This window comes from Tetrao urogallus, assembly GCF_951394365.1.
Source record: "Tetrao urogallus genome assembly, chromosome: 15".
NCBI lineage: Eukaryota > Metazoa > Chordata > Aves > Galliformes > Phasianidae > Tetrao > Tetrao urogallus.
Genome location: NC_136828.1, coordinates 4,100,747 through 4,119,210, shown reverse-complemented (window position 1 = coordinate 4,119,210; position 18,464 = coordinate 4,100,747). Strand labels below are relative to the sequence as shown.

The 18,464-nt window shown below is 34.8% G+C and overlaps 1 protein-coding gene across 9 annotated transcripts in view; it reads right to left on the bottom strand.

The window, feature by feature from the left end:
* The window catches only part of RBFOX1 (RNA binding fox-1 homolog 1), a gene marked incomplete at both ends in the record, with an annotated part of 253,772 nt that overhangs the window by 84,802 nt on the left and 150,506 nt on the right, over nt 1-18,464 (bottom strand). For 8 of the 9 annotated variants that reach the window (XM_079542960.1, XM_079542964.1, XM_079542963.1 and 5 more), the window contains 4 exons: nt 1,601-1,661; nt 3,343-3,435; nt 8,006-8,059; nt 12,097-12,240. In XM_079542960.1, coding sequence (XP_079399086.1) covers nt 1,601-1,661; nt 3,343-3,435; nt 8,006-8,059; nt 12,097-12,240 — 352 coding nt within the window. The remainder of the gene's footprint in view (nt 1-1,600; nt 1,662-3,342; nt 3,436-8,005; nt 8,060-12,096; nt 12,241-18,464) is intronic. The other variant, XM_079542965.1, reaches the window with a different exon arrangement.

The following is an 18,464-nucleotide window of genomic DNA, read 5'->3' as shown; positions in this document are numbered from 1 at the left end:
AAACAGCAATTTATCTAGCTCTGGATATAAATAAACGACAATGTACGACAACCCAGCAGTGCAGAACACAAAGGTGAATCTTCCTTAAAATCAGGTTCCTAAAATCTCATTTCCAGCATGACCATCCACTAACACTAGATATGTTGATGAGTAATGTGCTACTGGTAAGCATTTTAGCTTTAGCATGATATGCATACAAAAATATACATCATCATTGATATCAAATCTACTTTTATATTTTTATAATTACAATACTGCAGGCTAAGTTCATAGTACCTATCATATGCATAAATTTAATATAGCTTCTTATTGTAACAAAATCTTGCTTTGTGATCCAGTCAAGCTTCATGTCTCTCTTGTTAGATTTACTGAGATGTTTTAAAGTCAGTAATAACGAAGGATTTCCCATCTGCATCATTTGGCACGTTACACATTTACATACAAAATGAGGAAGAAAACACTTTCTGAAAAATCATTAGGAATTTCAAGACTCCTCTTCTCCATATCATTATAACTTGTTCAATTATTGCATGTCAAATGAAAACTGTCACTTTATTTTTACCACACTAAGAAAAAAATATGACTTTTTAAATAAAAAAAAAGTCACAATTTGCCATGGTTTTTAGAAAAATCTCAGTAATGAATGCTCAAATACGGAAAATAAGATACATTATATTTCAAAACAGTAAAGAGTCTAAGCTAAATGTGGAAATTGTTATTGCTGTATATGTAGATTTCATCTTTTTTCTACTGGGATGGGAAAAGCTAAATTAAATTGGAAAGCAAATAATTACAGCTACACATTCTAGTAAAATAGGAAAACGCAATTGCAATTAACTTCAATTGATGTATTATTGTTTGACGATGAGTTAGGAACTTGTTAGCATTTTCTGAACTAGCAAGTGCAAACAACTTCTGGAGCACATGATAAAACGTTGCCAGAGAAAACAGATTCGAAATGTTTTGTCTTCAAACACCTTGAATATCCATAGATTATGTTTTTATGATTAATTTCACTTTTTAGATCACTATTAGAATAACTTTTTTAAGCAACTGAGAATTTAGATTACTCCATGGAAGAAAGGCTGGAATCAGCATTCAATTGCAAGTTGCCCTTTACTTTTAACAAAGCACATAAGGAAGACAAAAGAAATATCTTTGCTCAGATATGTGACTCAGTACTATACAGGATCTCACTCCTGACAGAGGCATTCTTCCTCCACCATCCAAGAAAAAGGGAATCCTTTGATCAGCTCGTTTGTTACAACATTAACACCAGGCAAAGCTAGAAGAGAATAATGCTACCGGGTATATTTTCCCTATACAAAAGCCACTGTGGTTAAACTCGCAGATTCCAGGCAGGCAAAACGCTCCATGTTATGCCCATCCCTGTGAATTAATGTAAGTTCACAACGATGGAAATTAAGCTCGGCTATAATGTGGTTTCTTTCTGGGTTGCTGGATAAAGCGTGAGCCCAAGGAGATGCAGAGGATGCAGAGTGTGACACTTCGTCCGTGGATGAGTCCACCCATCCACCGGAAGAGTGAAGTTTCGCATGCACTGACGTAAAAACCACACAGTGAGATATCATGCACTTACCATTCGTGTAAGGGTTGACGGTCTTTTTATTTGTCATTACACGTGCTGTTGCATTATTTACCTAAGCACATAGAACACTGGATTAGAAAGGGTTACAAGGATGGCCTGTGGTATTATTAAATGCATGCATTATCATTGCTATTAGTCATGTAAAAAATAAAATGCAATTTAATTTATAGAAGGCAACAGGTGCATAACAAAATCATACTATTTATAATTACATTTACTTTCATAACCATTTTAACTTACAAATCATTTCAATAAAGCAAAGTCATATCATTTAAACTTTAATAAAAAGACATTAAAAGCAAATTAAAAGGTACTGCATAATTTAAGACTTAAGAGCATGCTTGTATTCCATGATAACACTGATACAATAAATATTCAAAACAGAAAAAAAAAGATTATATGAAGGAACATGCAGTGGAGTAGAAGGGAAATAGACAAGGTACAAGGAAACAAAGAAAATGTCAAAAAAAGGGACAAACGAATTTTAGCAGTGTGCAACATAACCCTTTAGAAGAGAAGTACCATTGGAAAAGCAACATCTAGCATTCAACACTTGGAACAAGAGCCTTTTTCATTGCAAGAATTAACAAAATCATTCAAGCTTTAAAATCACAGCTAACAAAAGGATAAAAAGAGGGTGCATTATTTAACACAATATGGAGTTAACAATCTGAGTAAGATGTGCACGAAGTCATATCCTCAATCCAATCAGTGCCTCCCAGGCTTGCTTAAAACGTACACTCAATTACAGGCGTACCAATATAGAAAAAAATGTAGCATCAAGAAAACTTAATACAACAAGTCAAAAAAATTCACGTGGTATATCAGCGCTAAATACGTGAAACGGCAGATGGACTTCTCCACTTACCATTCAGCACCATCGCCAGCATGGGTATGTATACAGTTACCATGGTTACTGAGAGTTTGGTGAGGGCCCTAAGCGCTACCGTCGAAGGGGGAAAATGAAAAGGCAAAATATGCAACATCTTACTCAAAAGACGACAGCATTTTCAATTGGTATTTTTTTTTTTTTTTAATTCTAACAAATACGACTGAGGCAGTATTGAAGGGGATCCAGTGGTACTGAAACGAGTTTGTATTGTTTCTTTTATAGATACGAATAACTCAGGCCATCCAGCCAAAGGAGCCTGATGGTTTCAATAAAAACGAACTCTTAAAACTAGTTGGTTTCTAGTCTGCCTTTGTTTCTTTTTCTTGCACATCTTTTGGATGCTTCTTTTCCAATCTGAATTTTTTTGAAAGCCACTGTGGATCCCACATCAACCCTGCAGAAAAAAATAAAATAAAAAAAAAAAAAACAAAACCAAAACAAAAACCAAAATCAAAAAACAACCTTTTGTTTGTTTTTGTTTTGTCTGTCACACAGTTTTTTTGTTGTTGTTGGCTGATTTTTTTTTGGGGAATCTACTGCACCCATTGATTCACAAAATATCCAAAATAATAACTTCAAAATCTTAAAGCCTTCTTTTTTTTTTTCCTCCAATTCCACCTTTCAGCAATAATGATAATAATAATAATAATTACAAAAGAAATAATAATAAAAAACCCAAGTAAGGCCAGATTCTCTCACTTTATATATAAATATATATATAAACAATGGGAAGGGGAAAGGGGAGCACACAGAAGACACCAATGATGCATCTGAAACAACAAATGAGAGTGAAGCAGACATTTATAAAAAAGATGAAAAGGAAAATATTTTGAACATGCACCTCGATTTTACGGCCCTCTACCACGGTGCCGTGTAATTTCTCCCTCGCCCTGTCCGCATCAGCACTATTTTCGAAAGTTACGAAACCAAATCCCTGCATGCAGGAGGGAGAAGGGGGGAAAACAACATGCACATTATTATTTCAGTCAACGACCACTTGTTTGCTTATGTTCTCTCTCTTTAATTTAATATTTTCTTGTCCTTGCTTCATTTCTGTAACATGCAAATTAGAAAAATTATAATTGTATTGAGATGTGCAATAAATAAGCGACAAATGTGAACAAATTTTTTCTGTTATCAATTACATAATACCCTCTGAGAAATTCAAAGAATGATACCAAAAATACCTTTCTACGTGTCACTACAGAGGAAAATAAATCTAACAATAAGAAAATTAAATCAAAAGAAATTACAGTGTCTTCACATAGAAAAAAAAAATGAACTAATGAGAAAAGAAAATGAATCACATTTTAACAGCATGCAGATATCTCAACAAAATAAAAAACATGTGCACAAAATTCAACACTGAATGTCAATATCCTCTAAAACATTGCCTACTTAATCATGCTTTTGTGATCATAAGAAACAATGTTCCCATGCAACACTAGGGTAACTTAAACTTTTTTCAAACTATACAGCCTTTACTTATTTTTTTATAAAAAAAAAAAAGAAAAAAAAGAAAAAAAAGAAAAAAAAAAGCCACCAACAAAAGTACTTTCATTAGAAAGAATAAAACTTCCTTGTATTAACAGATCAAATAAAATCACATGATGTGAACAGAAAAATAAACTCCGGTAAAAGAATAAAAATGAAAACGCTTTGAATAACTTTAACTGGTTTATTTACTATTTCTATATTTTACTTCCCACATGCAACTGGTAGGACTCCAGAATCCCATGTTAATGGGACAGGAGAACACTCGACTAATATGAAATTCTCCGCAGGACAAATACTTCACTTTATAACATCAGGCTAAGTAAACATTTCCAATCCTACTAAAATTATTTTTATTATGCTAAGTTAAACTAAGCATTGTTTACAAATATTTAATGTAAAACTGTTGTAAACACTTTTCAAATCAGACATTATAAAACATTCCAGAAACATACACCAACCCTTTGAAATAATTGTTACGATAGCACTACAATGCCTTTGCAAGCTTTCTTGAATAAACTCAACTTCTGTAACCCTGAATGCTTCATAATTACAAACACCTGCAAGTTGTACATGCCCATATTTTTAATTAAAGCATTGCTGCATTTATTTGAAGTCCTACTACAATCTTTTTCTTCAGTTAAGGTTTGCTTTTGTTTTATCGCTCAACAATAAGCCATGCATCATATCTATCATATTGAGGTTGGCAGCCTTGCATGCAGCAGGGGGGCTGGAGCTTGATGATCATTGAGGTCCCTTCCAACCCAAGCCATTCTATGATTCTATGATATTTCCTTAAGCTTTTCCTCCCGTTCATCCTCATTCTGCATAATGTTCACTGAATGAGGGATCAGTATTCAATAATTTAGCCTCTGAAGTTCTACCTATTATTTACACGGTGAGTGAAAAAAAAAAGAGGACAAAAGGAGGATACTTATCCTTTTCATTGCAAATAGATAGCCAAGGCAAAATTAAGTATTAACACATAAAACACTGAGGAAAATGATGGACATGAACTACAAAAATAATGCATGGACAAAACAATTTGGAGAAACTGTCAGGATTATTACGTGGGTGTTTGCCTTATTTTGCCTAATAAACGACCATATTGATGCATGCCAGTTTATAACACTGGAAGAGATTTCCATACAGTAGCAGTTTCTATCTGATTCTCTCCAAAATAGTTTAAACATACAGAACATTGCTGCTCTTGTTTTTTATTTATTTTTATTTTTCTTCATTTTAAAGCCACACTGAAGACTGAGCTTGCAAGGGCTCCATCAGCATTCTCAGACCACATGACACCACGTATTTTCTCCACTCTACCCTCTGAAATTTTAAGACAAAGCCATGATCACAAGACAATGAGCACATTACTATTTTTCCAGAAAAAAAATAGTGGTCCTCAAGGGAAAGTAAATAAGCTTCCTCAGTATTAATCTTTACATTTTAGATGCCTGCATAGACCTTACTTTAAGCTCTAAATATTTATTTCCTCATTATTGCTACCCCAAAACTCTGACGTTGTAGAAGTTCTTCCAAAAAGCTTATAATTTAGAAGACCACTAAGAAAACTTCACAACAGAAACCACTGCTGATCCAGCAATGGTGGGAACCTATTTCCACACAGTTCCATACATCATCTTTGCTTTTTCTCCATCCTTGCTGCAGAACCACCCCACTCTCCATAGGGGAGCCGTTTACAAAATTTAGAATCATTCTCACTGGCTCGCAGTGCTGCCAGTTAATTTTTTTCAAATAACTGAATGGAAAGAAAAATCTAATTATATTAAAAAACTGGAAAGAGATAAAAAAAAAGTGGAGCCACAAGACAAGACAAGAATTTCAAAGATTCTGAAATAAATATCCACTGTATTTTTTTCAATCTTTTCCTATAACTGACACTATTGAAATCAAGATTTTAATTTTTATGCAAATGGATAATTTCACCTAGATTACCAAGAAACTCAGCCGCCAACCAAAGATTTGTACATCCTATATATAAATAGGAGGACAAACATATTAGCATGCATTTCACATGCAGCTGATTCAACAGTTAATTTGGCTTACCAAATTATATATTTTCTTAACCAGTAATGTAAATTTCTTTGTTTTATTTTTAAGTCTGTCAAATGACTTAAAAACAGTCAAGTCTGTACAAGACAAATTTCTGTTTTATTTTAGGAGATGCGTCAGAGCTTTTGTTATTTGAGAAATAGCTGTTGCTGTAATATACAGCAATTATATAATAATACATACACACCAAGAGATTTAAGCCAGCATACATGTAGTATATAGATCGCTGACTAGAACACTGATACACAGCTGTTAGCTTTTGTACTCAAAGTTACTGAGATCAGTCAGTAGCCCTTTCAGATTCAGAGGGATTGAAGTTTTAGGAGAATATAGATGAGCACTTCTAGGAACGGGACTTGAATCAAACGCATCTCAAATCCTACAGAAGAACTTGAAGTGATCAGATAAAACCCAAACATATTCTTGCTGTTCATGACATTTTTCATTATTGACGTGTTTTCACTACTATAGGATCACTAGCGAAAACCCTGTTTAGAAATATTTCCCACCTCCCCAAAAGACAAATTTATGCTTTCTGACGCAACCATGGAGGCTGAAAGTCCTGTGTATGCAAGATTTAATGGCTGAACAAAGGTATAACCTACTACAAATTTTACTCATTTCCACCCAGAACCAAGTGAAGGTGGCAAGTGCATGATGTCATTTGAAATTTATAAAACTATCTAGTAGGAACAGGCTCTGCAAAATCAACATATTTTGCAAAAACTACGCAACCTTCATAATGTAATGATGACACGTTTCAGCCAACATAGGAGATTGTCGCCAACTTAAAAAGATCACCTTCTAAGCCATTAATTTCCGTAAGTTTTGGTTGCTTAGTGAAGAAACAGCTAAGTGTTCAAATTGGGTTTTGGAGCGGTAGGCAAGGGAACTAATTAATGAATGTCAGAATAATTCTGGAATATGGATCAGAACGTTTTAAGCATTCTATTAAAGAAAGAGGAAGGATGTGAGGAGGTATAGCCCTTAAATGTAGAAGTTAAATGCTAACACATGAAAGGAAAAAAAAATTAAAATGTATCTGATTTAAGAGAAATTTATCATATGTGTTTCATCTTAAAAGATGAAAGATCACAGAATAATGGAAAACAATTACTACTAATAAATCATATATAAGTGTTGCTGGCAGACTAAAACATTAGCAGTCAAACATGACAGTTTTCTAACATGGGAGAAAAAGTAAAAAGATAGCATGCATATGCCATACACAAACTCTTATACCGCAGCTGATATAATAGGTGAAACATACTGTGAAATTGGCTACTGCTTGGAACCAGGTAATGAAGATGATGCAGGCATAATCATTCTATTTTGACCGATTTCTAAATAAAGAGTATATTGTTTGAATTGGAGGCAAAGTAAATCTCAGAAAAAAAATTTAAATGTTTTTGGTATAATGAGAACTCTTTTAATCAAATAAATGATTAAGCATTCAAAGGGTTGGTGTACTAAGCTTTTACTAAAGAGGAAAACATCTGCACTTAAATAATTTGAAACAATTGTATTTTCTCACTTCATTACTGAACAAGATAGTTAATAGGTATTATTATTATCTTCCATTTCAACAGGAAAAAAACTACACTAATACAAACTCATCTAAAAATATCTTTAAGTATGGACTCATCTTATAAAATACACATGGTAACGATAATTGAATAGTAAAGAAAACAGATATCAACATTCCCATAAAACAAATGGCTGTTTGAAGTGGCTTAAGTTACCTCTTTTAAAATATATAAAATGAGTCCAACAATTTTCTTTCTGCTTAGCAAACTAAATCAGAATGTGCTTTTCAATAACACTGAGTTTCAGATCTTACTCATTTTTTACATTAGTGCAGTTGTTTCCTTTTATTTGTCAAAAATATATTCAACAAGCTAAAAAAAAATCTTTGGGTGAATTAAACTGCTTACCTTTGAGCCTCGCTCATTAAAAATAATTTCAACATCTAAGATTTTACCAAATTGCTGCAAAGAAATAGAAAAGTTACATGAAAAAAAGATAATTTAACCAATTCTATCATTAGTAGTACAAATGTTTGTTGCAGAAATTGATGCACTGTATCAAAAAGTTAAAGAATATAAAGTCAAGGATAGTCAAGCACCAGAAAAGACACACTGAAGAGTAGTCAGTACCATTAAATCAGGTACGTCAATGCCACTATGATACCATATATTCATTTATGAATTTAAAATTTATTGAGATGTTCTGACAGTCATCATTGAGCTGTAAACTGAATTGAGAGTCTGAAATTTCTTTCGTTACTGTTGCTTTTCTTTTCAGATAGTAGGTTACTTCCTGGTGATTCATCCTGTTCAACTGCCATCAATGCTTTTTTAAGAATGTAATATGCTGTTGGTTAATTTGTTTGGTGTATGGTAAAATATCACTAGGAAGACAAGATAAATGGCCGGATGATCACTGTTACCCTCTGGTCAGCACACCCTCTAAGAACCTGTGTTTCAGAAGATTTTTTTGCTGTTGCTTTCCAGTACAGGTTTGTGTTTTACAGGAACAGGATGGAATCAATTGGGAATTTTGTCACTAGCTTCAAGGGAGAGAGGATTTCTCCTCACCATTGCATCCCATAAAGGGATATCCTTTATTCCCTGCGTAATTCTTGTCTTCCTAAAATGCAATTTGGCAAGCTAGAATAGATAATTACGTGTTGGGGAATTTTCCCCCTCAGCAGGGCACTTTATTATAATATTAACTCTTAATTCCATTGATCTCCCAATGGCACAGTCATCTAGGCATTGCTCATTCACACAAAACCTGACCAAATATTTGACTCACACAACATTTAGTTAGTTACTTTTGTAGATGGCACATTTTTTGGGATGCGACACTTGAATACATCAGTGGGTCATTTCTGTTTATTCTTATATCATTAACATGCTCTATTGATCAACGTTAACACTAATAAATGACGTATACAATGATTAAACAAAAAGGCAGAAATTAGAGGCAGACAAATGAAGAACAAGCTACCAGCAGTGCAAGGAACTGCAGAAATCAACCAGTACTGCAGTTTTTTAAGATATAACAAACACAGGACAGAAAGGATAGCACTTCTTTACTTCATAAGTGATTTCATCTTAGTTATGAAAATCAACCATCTTTTGTTATCCCTTGGCTTATTTTATGTTCTTGTATTCACAATCTAGTTAACTAACATTTTAACTGCTATTTTAGCCTATAAGCAGGCAATGGCTGGTTAAACAAATCCTTCTCTGCAGTATTCATGTCAATATAAAAAAAATAATCTGCTATGTGCATAACACAATCAAGATGCAGCATTATCATTTCACTTTGGATATTTCATTACTCTAACACTTGCAGAAATTTAATTTTTCCATCAAATCAGAAGCTAAAAGTTTTCTAAGTCATTCTAAAGCTGGAAAACTCCAGTCCCCCTATCTCGAGAACGAAGACACAAATACTGAGAAGAAATGCAATTGCTATCATTTATAAATAACTAAAATCCCTAGACTTTTTTTTTTTTTTTTTTTTTTTTAAATGTACTTTCAAATAAAATGCATCTGTTTTACTCGGTTTAAGTCAAATATTTTTTCCCCCCTCTAGAGCGTTAATTTCTAGAGGATTAAATGCAATGCAGCAGTTTAGACACAGGAACACAGACACCATGATTTCATATCCATATCCATAACAGGATTCTTTTTTTCTAGTGAACAATTTCTTTATTTCATACAAACAAATACTAGGACCATCTTAACACACGCAAAAAGACATGAGAAGAATTTAAGTCTGAGCCAAACACGAGAGATCTAGAGAAAGATAATGGCAAGTAGTGTGAGGGCTGCTCCCAAAGTAATGCCTCCTATTTTACTGTGTTGGCCCACAATGGATTTTGGTGGGAAGGCAGCAAAGGTTGAACCATCAATATTCTGTGACATTTTGATGCATTGTGACAGATGGCAGCAGAGAGGCACTCTAACAAAATGGCATCTGATGTGGAAGTGCATATGAAGCAAATACGTGTCACTGAAACCCTTCATGCAATAAATAAATAAATAAATAAATAAATAAATAAATAAATAAAATAAAGGCACCCACTAACATTTATCAACACTTGCTGAACATTTATGGAGACCAAACAGCGGATGTAGCACCATGAGGCAATGAGTGGTACATTTCAGCCGTGGAGAGAGTTATGTGAAAGACAAGCCACGTTCTGGACTGCTATACAAGGCTATCAACCCACAAAATGAAGAACATCATGGCCAGCTCTTCTAGGCAAATTGATATAGTACAACCTGAGAACTGTGTATGGGGCTGAATATTGGCTTCAATGCATTGGAAATGGTGGCAAGGTTGAAATATCACCAAGTTTGTATCATCCCACAGATGCTTACACAGGAACAGAAAGAATACCATACACAAGTTTTTGAAGACCTGTTGATCCAGTACAAGGCTAAAGGTGAATGTTTCCTGTACTGCATCACTATTGGTAGTGAGACGCAGTGTCACCACTGTAAGCCGAAATCAGAACAGCAGTCCACCAAGTAGCGACATGTAAATTCCCCACTGAAAAAGTTCAAGACAGAACTTTCAGTGGATGAAGTGATGTGTGTTGTCTTTTGTGACAGGAAAGGGGTTATTTTCTGGTTTTCATGGAACCTGGACAAACCATCAACTTTGACCAGTACATCACGATGCTGACAAGGGCTTAAAGAATCAGACCAGAAAAGAAGATAACCTTTCTCTTGCAACACAGCAACTCCAGGCCATATGCCACTTTACAGAATGTGGAACACACTGCCAGTATTGGCTGAACTGTCTTACATCCACCACATAGCCCAGATTTGGTGCTTTCTGACTTCTGTTTGAACTAATGAAAGATGTGCCGTTCAGACAACATTTCTCTAGTGTAAAAAACATCAACTGCAAAACAGTACGGCAGCTCCACTGGTGCATATTTTTTGATTGCAGCAAGTGGGCTCTCTTTCATCGCTAGAGAAAATGCATAGCTAATTGTTGTGACTATGTTAAAAAAAAAATAGTGTTTGGAAGTTGATAATTTGCTCTATCAAATAGTGCAATTATTTGTAGCTGTTGTAGTTTCCATTGAAATAAATAGAAGGCGTTACTTTTGGAGCGACCTATGTACTTCATGTTGTGCTATGTAACATGAACTATAACACAGAAGAGATATAAGTTTTGGTGAGTCAGAAAAAAGAAAGGAAGAGATACACAAATACTTGAGAGTACTTGTTTGGAAAAGGAAAATCTGTGTTCTAATAGCTGCTCAAGTACTGTTTCCAGATTTTACTTAATAAGTTTTCAAAAATAAACCTAATAGTTCTTGGAGCAGGGAGAAGAAACCAGGTCTAACCTCTCCATGGTTATGAGCCTAGAACTGATGGCACGTATGAGACGTGTGAAACAGCCAATGCACATGAAGGTAGCTGATGGCCTGAGCAAAAGCAAAAATTGAGAGACTTAGAGAAATATAATGTCAAAAAGTTTAGAAGCCTACAGGTCTATAATACCTATGGGAATAGGCAAGGATTCCTATGCCTGGACTTCTTGCTTAAACCCAGCCCATGTCTTACTGTTTAGAGATTCAGTTCTCTTGCTCATCAGGTGAAACATTGATTACTTCATATTACACTGTCCAAAAATCAATAAATCAAGCATATAAATCCAGATGAGTACAGCAGGAGTATGTATACACTGAATATTTTTAGCCAATCTAGGTAGCTATTTTGGAATGAAATATAGGTAGCTGTTTCTGAACGAAATGCAGAACTACAAAATAAATAGAACACACTAATTTGCACATATGATGAAATTAGAAGTTTTTTTTCCCCAACTATCTGATTTGTCAGTCATGTTTGGATACAACTAAATGAAAAGAGAATCTCCAGTGAAAATGGTTAAGCAGTCTAAATCATAGATATCTCTGTCAACATTGCCTGTAATATAAAGTCCTTCTTGCAATGCAAACGTAGAAGAGCATAGACAAAGTATTAGTACTTACACCAAACATTTGTCTAAGATCTGGATCACGGAATCTGAATGGTATATTTGAGACGTGAAGCCGTTTTGGCTGTGATTTGTTTTCTGTGTTTTCAGAAGATTGCGTCTGTTGCTGACCATCGGTCTGTGCTGCATCTTCTGTCTGCTAGAAGGGTAAAACAAAACAACGTAAAGCACACTGCAAGCGCTTCTGCATTTTAATGTAAATAAAGTGGCGGGCTTAAAATCCAGTCAGGCAAAGGTGCTGAAGGGTAACAGAATTTGAAATGAAAATCAAATCCTTTTCTGTATCCTTCTCAGTATATGCATTTGGTGACATTTTTAATACGCATTTCGAATAAGTTGAAGAGAATGAGGGGTATTATTTTCAGTGCTGACTTTCTTAGCTTTTTCTAAATAATGTCTCCCTATGTTACAAGGCTGTTGACACTCTATGTCCAAATAACAGTGTATTTACAGCAGCAAGCTACAGACTAACAAATAAGAGTAGTGCTTTCATTCTGAGGCCACTGGGATTTCTACACAGGAGGTAGGTAACACATTACATCCAAGTTGCCATTTCATAAGCAGTGCTAATAGGTACCAGAGAGTCATTTTGTGCAGATAAATGGTCACCATCGTGAAAAAAGCCTTGAGTTGAGTTGGGAAAAAGAATAGAAGTATAACCAGTGGAGATTTTACAGATTTTCTTTCTCACCAAAATAAGAACAATAAGAACGTAGGACAGTACTTCTTACAGGGATAATGTATCCTAGTTTTAAAATGCAGTTTTATAAAAGATGGACACTGCTTTGCATTACAGTTTAACAAACAGAATCATAAACCCTTAGAGGGATTAGGGAAAACAGAAACACAGTCATTCGAAATACAAAACTAACCAACACTAGTCTACCAGTATATTACAGAAACGTATGGGTTGCATTCTTTAATGATATCACACAATGTCTTATTCATCTTTGTGTGTACAGCACACACTCAGTAGAAATAGATTTTGCACAGGTCTGTAAAATCAACTGTTATTTGCTGTGGTAGGAAAAAAAAAAAAAGAATAGGAAAAAAGCAGATTAATGAAAGTACAAGGATATCTTACAACTCTATTTTCTCCATGCTTCCTCTTTCTTCTGATCATATCCTTCTTCGAAATATTCATTTTTCCCTTGTGTTCTAATGTTACAGTTCAGTCTAAATTTGACTTTTTTATGTAGAAAAAAGTCATCTCCCGTTTCCTGCTGGTATCAAATTTATTTTAATGGACTTCCATTTAAGGGGAGTAAAACGGTTAAATAAAATGAACCTTACCATAGTTTTAGTATCAATAAGCCTGCTAGGAAGGAGGTAAAATAACTCAAACAGAAGACAACACTTACATCAGCGATGACTACACACAAACTTAATGCTAGCAAGTGAAGTTCATCATCATCCCACATCATCATCCCCATGAAAAACAAACGTTCTCCAAGTACTAGCACGTGCAATTTCCTGTATTCTTCACATTTCTATGCCATTATTATTGCTTTAATAACCATCAAGAAAAATAAACTACTGTTGTACAGTGATTTGTTGCAGAGAGATTTTCTGAGAACTTTTCTTCTAGGTCATTTGCTATCTTCTCTTTAAAGACCTTGAAAATCTAGTTATTTTAGACAGGGGAATTTAAACTGAATCTTCAACTCTGGAAGTACAATGCATATATTCTTATCCTTACTCTACAGCCAAATTCCTTGATATGATTTCATTTAAGAAATGTGACTGTGCTTCACTGAAAGATAGATAATAGCAACAATATCTTAAGCAAAGACAGGATAAATTATACCTCCATGTAAACTAGCAATTTCAGCACTATGCTGTGAATAAAAGTTGGAACAGTTCTTTCTAAGGGATAATCCTTTAAAATAATTTTTTAATTTTTTTCAACATTGATGACTTTATTACCAACTGTTAACATTTTACAATGTGTGCTTAAATAGTGCAGGTGCTCTTAAGTATATCCATAAGTAACCAGCTTTGATGTCTGAATCAGAGGTCTAAATCTCACTGTAGTCACTAATCTCCTCAAAGAATTAGTTCTCAATTTGGGACAAATTAGAAAAAGCAACGGAGGTGCAAAACAACTTAGCGAGGGGACAGGAAAGGGAAAGGGACACAATGAGGCTCAACGCATATTTTCTTTTCTCACAAAAACGCCTCATCATTGTACTGCAGCTCCTCTCCCTTCAGTTCAAGTGTGCTATAACAAACAGCTCACTTAAATTATCCCAGTTAATAAACAGGGAAAGAATTTCAAGGCTTTATTTCATCGTGGTTTTTCTGCTGTAATCCAATTTACAGTGTATTTCTGCCAACTGCTGAATGCCAGTAGCTAAATGGAGTAAGGATTTTCTGAAGGAAACAGACCTAACCTGCACCAGTATCAATGGCTGATATCCTCATTTTTTTTCAGAAGCACCAGTTCACCAGTAATGTCTATGCTGGACAATGCTGCTCAGACAAACAAACAAACAAACAAACAAACAATAAGGTGCTCTAAAGACTAATTTTCAAGTGATCCAACTGTAAGTCTAGAACTGTATGTTTTGATCTGCTGCTGCCTGAACTCACGGGCAAAACCAAAGAAACTAAACAGTTCATCCTTAAGTATTTCTCATGATTTAAACAATAAAGCAAGAATTTAATTGTTGGAAAAAGGAATCCCCAACAACCTTTTAATATGGCATCTAAAATCAACTCAAAAATTCAGAGTTTAAGTTTTAGGAAGTTATTCCATCCATAAAATCAGCAAAGATTACTTTTCACATTCAGACCTTAAAAGGAGAGAGATATGATAGAAACTTGGCACACAAGAGCAGGTAGCGAACGCAGGACAGGAAAATACTTGAAGTATAACGCTTGCAAAGAATTTAAGGTCAATGAGATTAATCTGAAGATAATTAAAGAATTGTGAAGGTGCTGTTCAGCTTCACGAACAAAGGCTGCCCCGGGAAGAAATTATATAATCAGCTTACTGTATAAATGCAAATTGGAAAAAGTAATTTCTGTTCATTGTATTAATATAAATGATGAGAAACAAGGAGCAGAAGGGCTGAACTGTGCACTATCAACATACCAAAATGTCAGGAGCAACTTCTGTACTGAGAAATTTAACATACATATCAACACAAAGCAAATTTATTTTACCCTTTCACAGAAAACTGAAATTTCCAGTGAAGAGCATTTAAGAGTTCGGGCAATGGGGAATGAAAATTAGAAAGTTTAAAAAGTTGCCATCATCTACGATTCATACCTGCAAGTGTCTTTAAAGAAGTCTAAAAGAGAAAACAGGTAAAGTGCATTATAAGATGTGACATTACAACATATCTTTTCAAAGTGCATCACCATCTAGAAACATACACACAGGCCTAGAAGATCTGGATAAGGGTAGTTGCAAATTGAAATTGAAATAAGAAGCTTACGAGAAAACTTCCAAGTAACACCAAAGAGGTAAATGCACAAAGGATACAATCTGGATTTGATGAAGTCCTAAAAAGGAAACTTTCAAAGCCCTGTGGAGGTGGAGAGCCACAATGCAATTTAACTTACAAAGAAATACTACATTTCAAGACAGTATTTTTACTGCTAGAAGATACAAAAATTGTGTTTATCTTGAGAAACTAACTGAAGTTAGTATACAAGTATGCCTCACTACATGCCTGTGGATTATCATGCAATCAGTGCAGGTCCTGATCCATTAAGGGTCTGTTCACTTTTAATACCTTTCCTAATTCAATCAAGTAAACTAGTATGCTTTATTCAAAACAAATAAAAACTTATTTACTCTTTATCATTAGACAGAAATAATACAAAATGCACGGCAGTCTGTGCGATGACCTTATTTCTTCTTTTGAGTACTAAGCTGTATCAGATTTACCTTTGCATACCAGGAAGCTATGAGTTTAACTTAGCAAAGACATCACAATACACACACTGATTATTCAGTGCATTTCAGTACTGGAACTATCTACCATTGCCACTTCTAAACAAGTGCATTAGAGACATTTGGCTAAATATCTTCTAAAACAATTACAAAAGAAAAAGTATTTATTTTTTTATTTTTTTACTTTTTAAATAATCCTACAGAGCTTGGTTAGAAGACGGTTTTAAATCTAAACTGTAATCATCACATTCACGTAATACAACTGATTAAAAACACAGTTATGCATTCATCATGTATCCACATGGTCCAGCTATGCCAGGCTGTTTGACGTTCTCTTCTTGAAACGTATCTTTCAAGAAAGATATAGTCAAACAACTGCTCAGTCAGAGTAAAAAAGATTCAAGCTCTTGCTGTTCATACGGAAATTCATCATTATCATCACAGCCATAGATCTTGTTTCTGTCAGTCACAGCCTTCTTGTGCGCATCAAACCACTGTGCTATCTAAGCAAATGTGGTTGAAGATCATTTGGAAGGACAATGCTCAGACAGAGCTCAGAGACATTTAGTGGCAAGAGGTTTCCCTTGTAAAACTGTGGTTACTACGTTCTTTTATTTGTTCAATACCCCAAACTCCACATAAGGCAATAACACTATAATGTTCATAGGCCAATAGCCTCAAGGAATAGTAAATAATAAACCTGGTCAGAATTTCTTGATTACTCCCTAGAATGGTAGGATTCATTTATTCCTCGTTTTGTTGGAGGTAAAATTAGCATTTGCCAGAATATCTTAGGTAGACCTGGTGGGTCAAACCTGCTCTTACAGTCTTCCAGAGGCAGACACCACACAGGCAGCTATTCCATTATTTCTCTTTTCTTATTGGAGTTCAAAAACATTTTCATCTCTTATATAACATATGTAAAGTGGAGTAATTAAGACGATTCCCCTTAGTCTCATCTTTTGCCTGACAACTATGGCAACAGTTTTATTCTATCCTCCTTGGTACCACATTCTAAAACATTCTCTGACTTCTCCATTTGGTCCACGTCCTTTTAGCTGGTGCCTAATATCTCACACAGTGTTCTATTTTAGGCCTTAACATTTGTTGCTTGAATCATAAGGACAGCATCAGATATTTTCAAGATAGATTTCTGTCATGCATCAAGGTGGTCCTTGCTTTTCCCCTATGTCTGTTATTTTTGAGGATTTCTTTCCTTTTATTTCCCCTCTTCAACAGAATTACATTCATATTCATATAAACCTTGTAGTCCATTTACTATACAGTGATACTTTGTGTCAATCATACTAGCGTAGATTCCTGTTCCTGTCTAAACGTCACATTCTTGTTTCTGAATACCACGTTATTTTTTCAGACAATACCTTCAGTTTATCAACATCATTTTGAATTCCAATCCTGTCTTGCAATGTACTTGCTGTCCTTTCCAGTTTGCTTGCCTTGAAAATTTAATAAGTGCACACTCCGTCATTCAGATTGCTAATGAAACTACTGAACAACACTGAGTCACCACAAACCCCTGAACAATTCCTTTTAATAAATCTTCATATTTTGATAATGGGATACTTAAATACATTTTCTAGTTTAGCACCCTGCCTATTTGTGGTTGCGTATTTACTGTATTTCCCAGCTTGAAAATAAGCACATCTTGTGCAACAGTGTTAAAGCCTTAAGGTAAGTGAAATACAACATCTATGGCTTTTCCTTTGCCCACAAGGCCTTTTTTTTTTTTTTTGGAAGCCCCCCGGACACTCTAACCTCCCACTTCCTCCCCCACGAAAAAAAAGACTATGCTGATGGCAGACAATGCTGACAGCTATTATTCTTGTAATTTGAAGAGATAAAGCGTGTACTAACTTTGAGTATTTTTAAAGGACTGAAACTCAGATACCTTTAGCCTATAGCAGATAGCACAAAAGCACAAAGGTATGTAGCACATACCTTTAGCCTACATAACCAACACTTTTCATTCTTTTAAAAAGCATGTTTACTGTACTCCAATTCTCCAATACTTCTACTTATTCTCCAGAAGATAACAGACAGACAGGCATTAATAGCCCCCCAAAATCATCAGTTTAATCTTTAAATACAGAATAGATCTAATTAGAAGCAGTCGATTGGGAAAACAAAACCAAAACCCAACTAATTTACTTGAAGATTTTCTATCTGGCTTCCTCCCTTTTTGATATAGATACGTTTCTCTGACACGTGGGAAATCACTTTAATAATCACTTGGCTAAGGCTGACTTCTACAGAGAGCAATTGTGCAGAGGAGACAGGCAATATTACCCTTTGCACCAAGACTAAATTTTACAATAGCTCTCAAAGATTCTCTCCATCCATTACCTACAGTTTCTCCATCCTGGCTCAGATACTCTCTTGGAGAACCTCTCTCCTGGTTCCTTCCTACATGTTTAGCCACAAAACTTATCACTAGTACA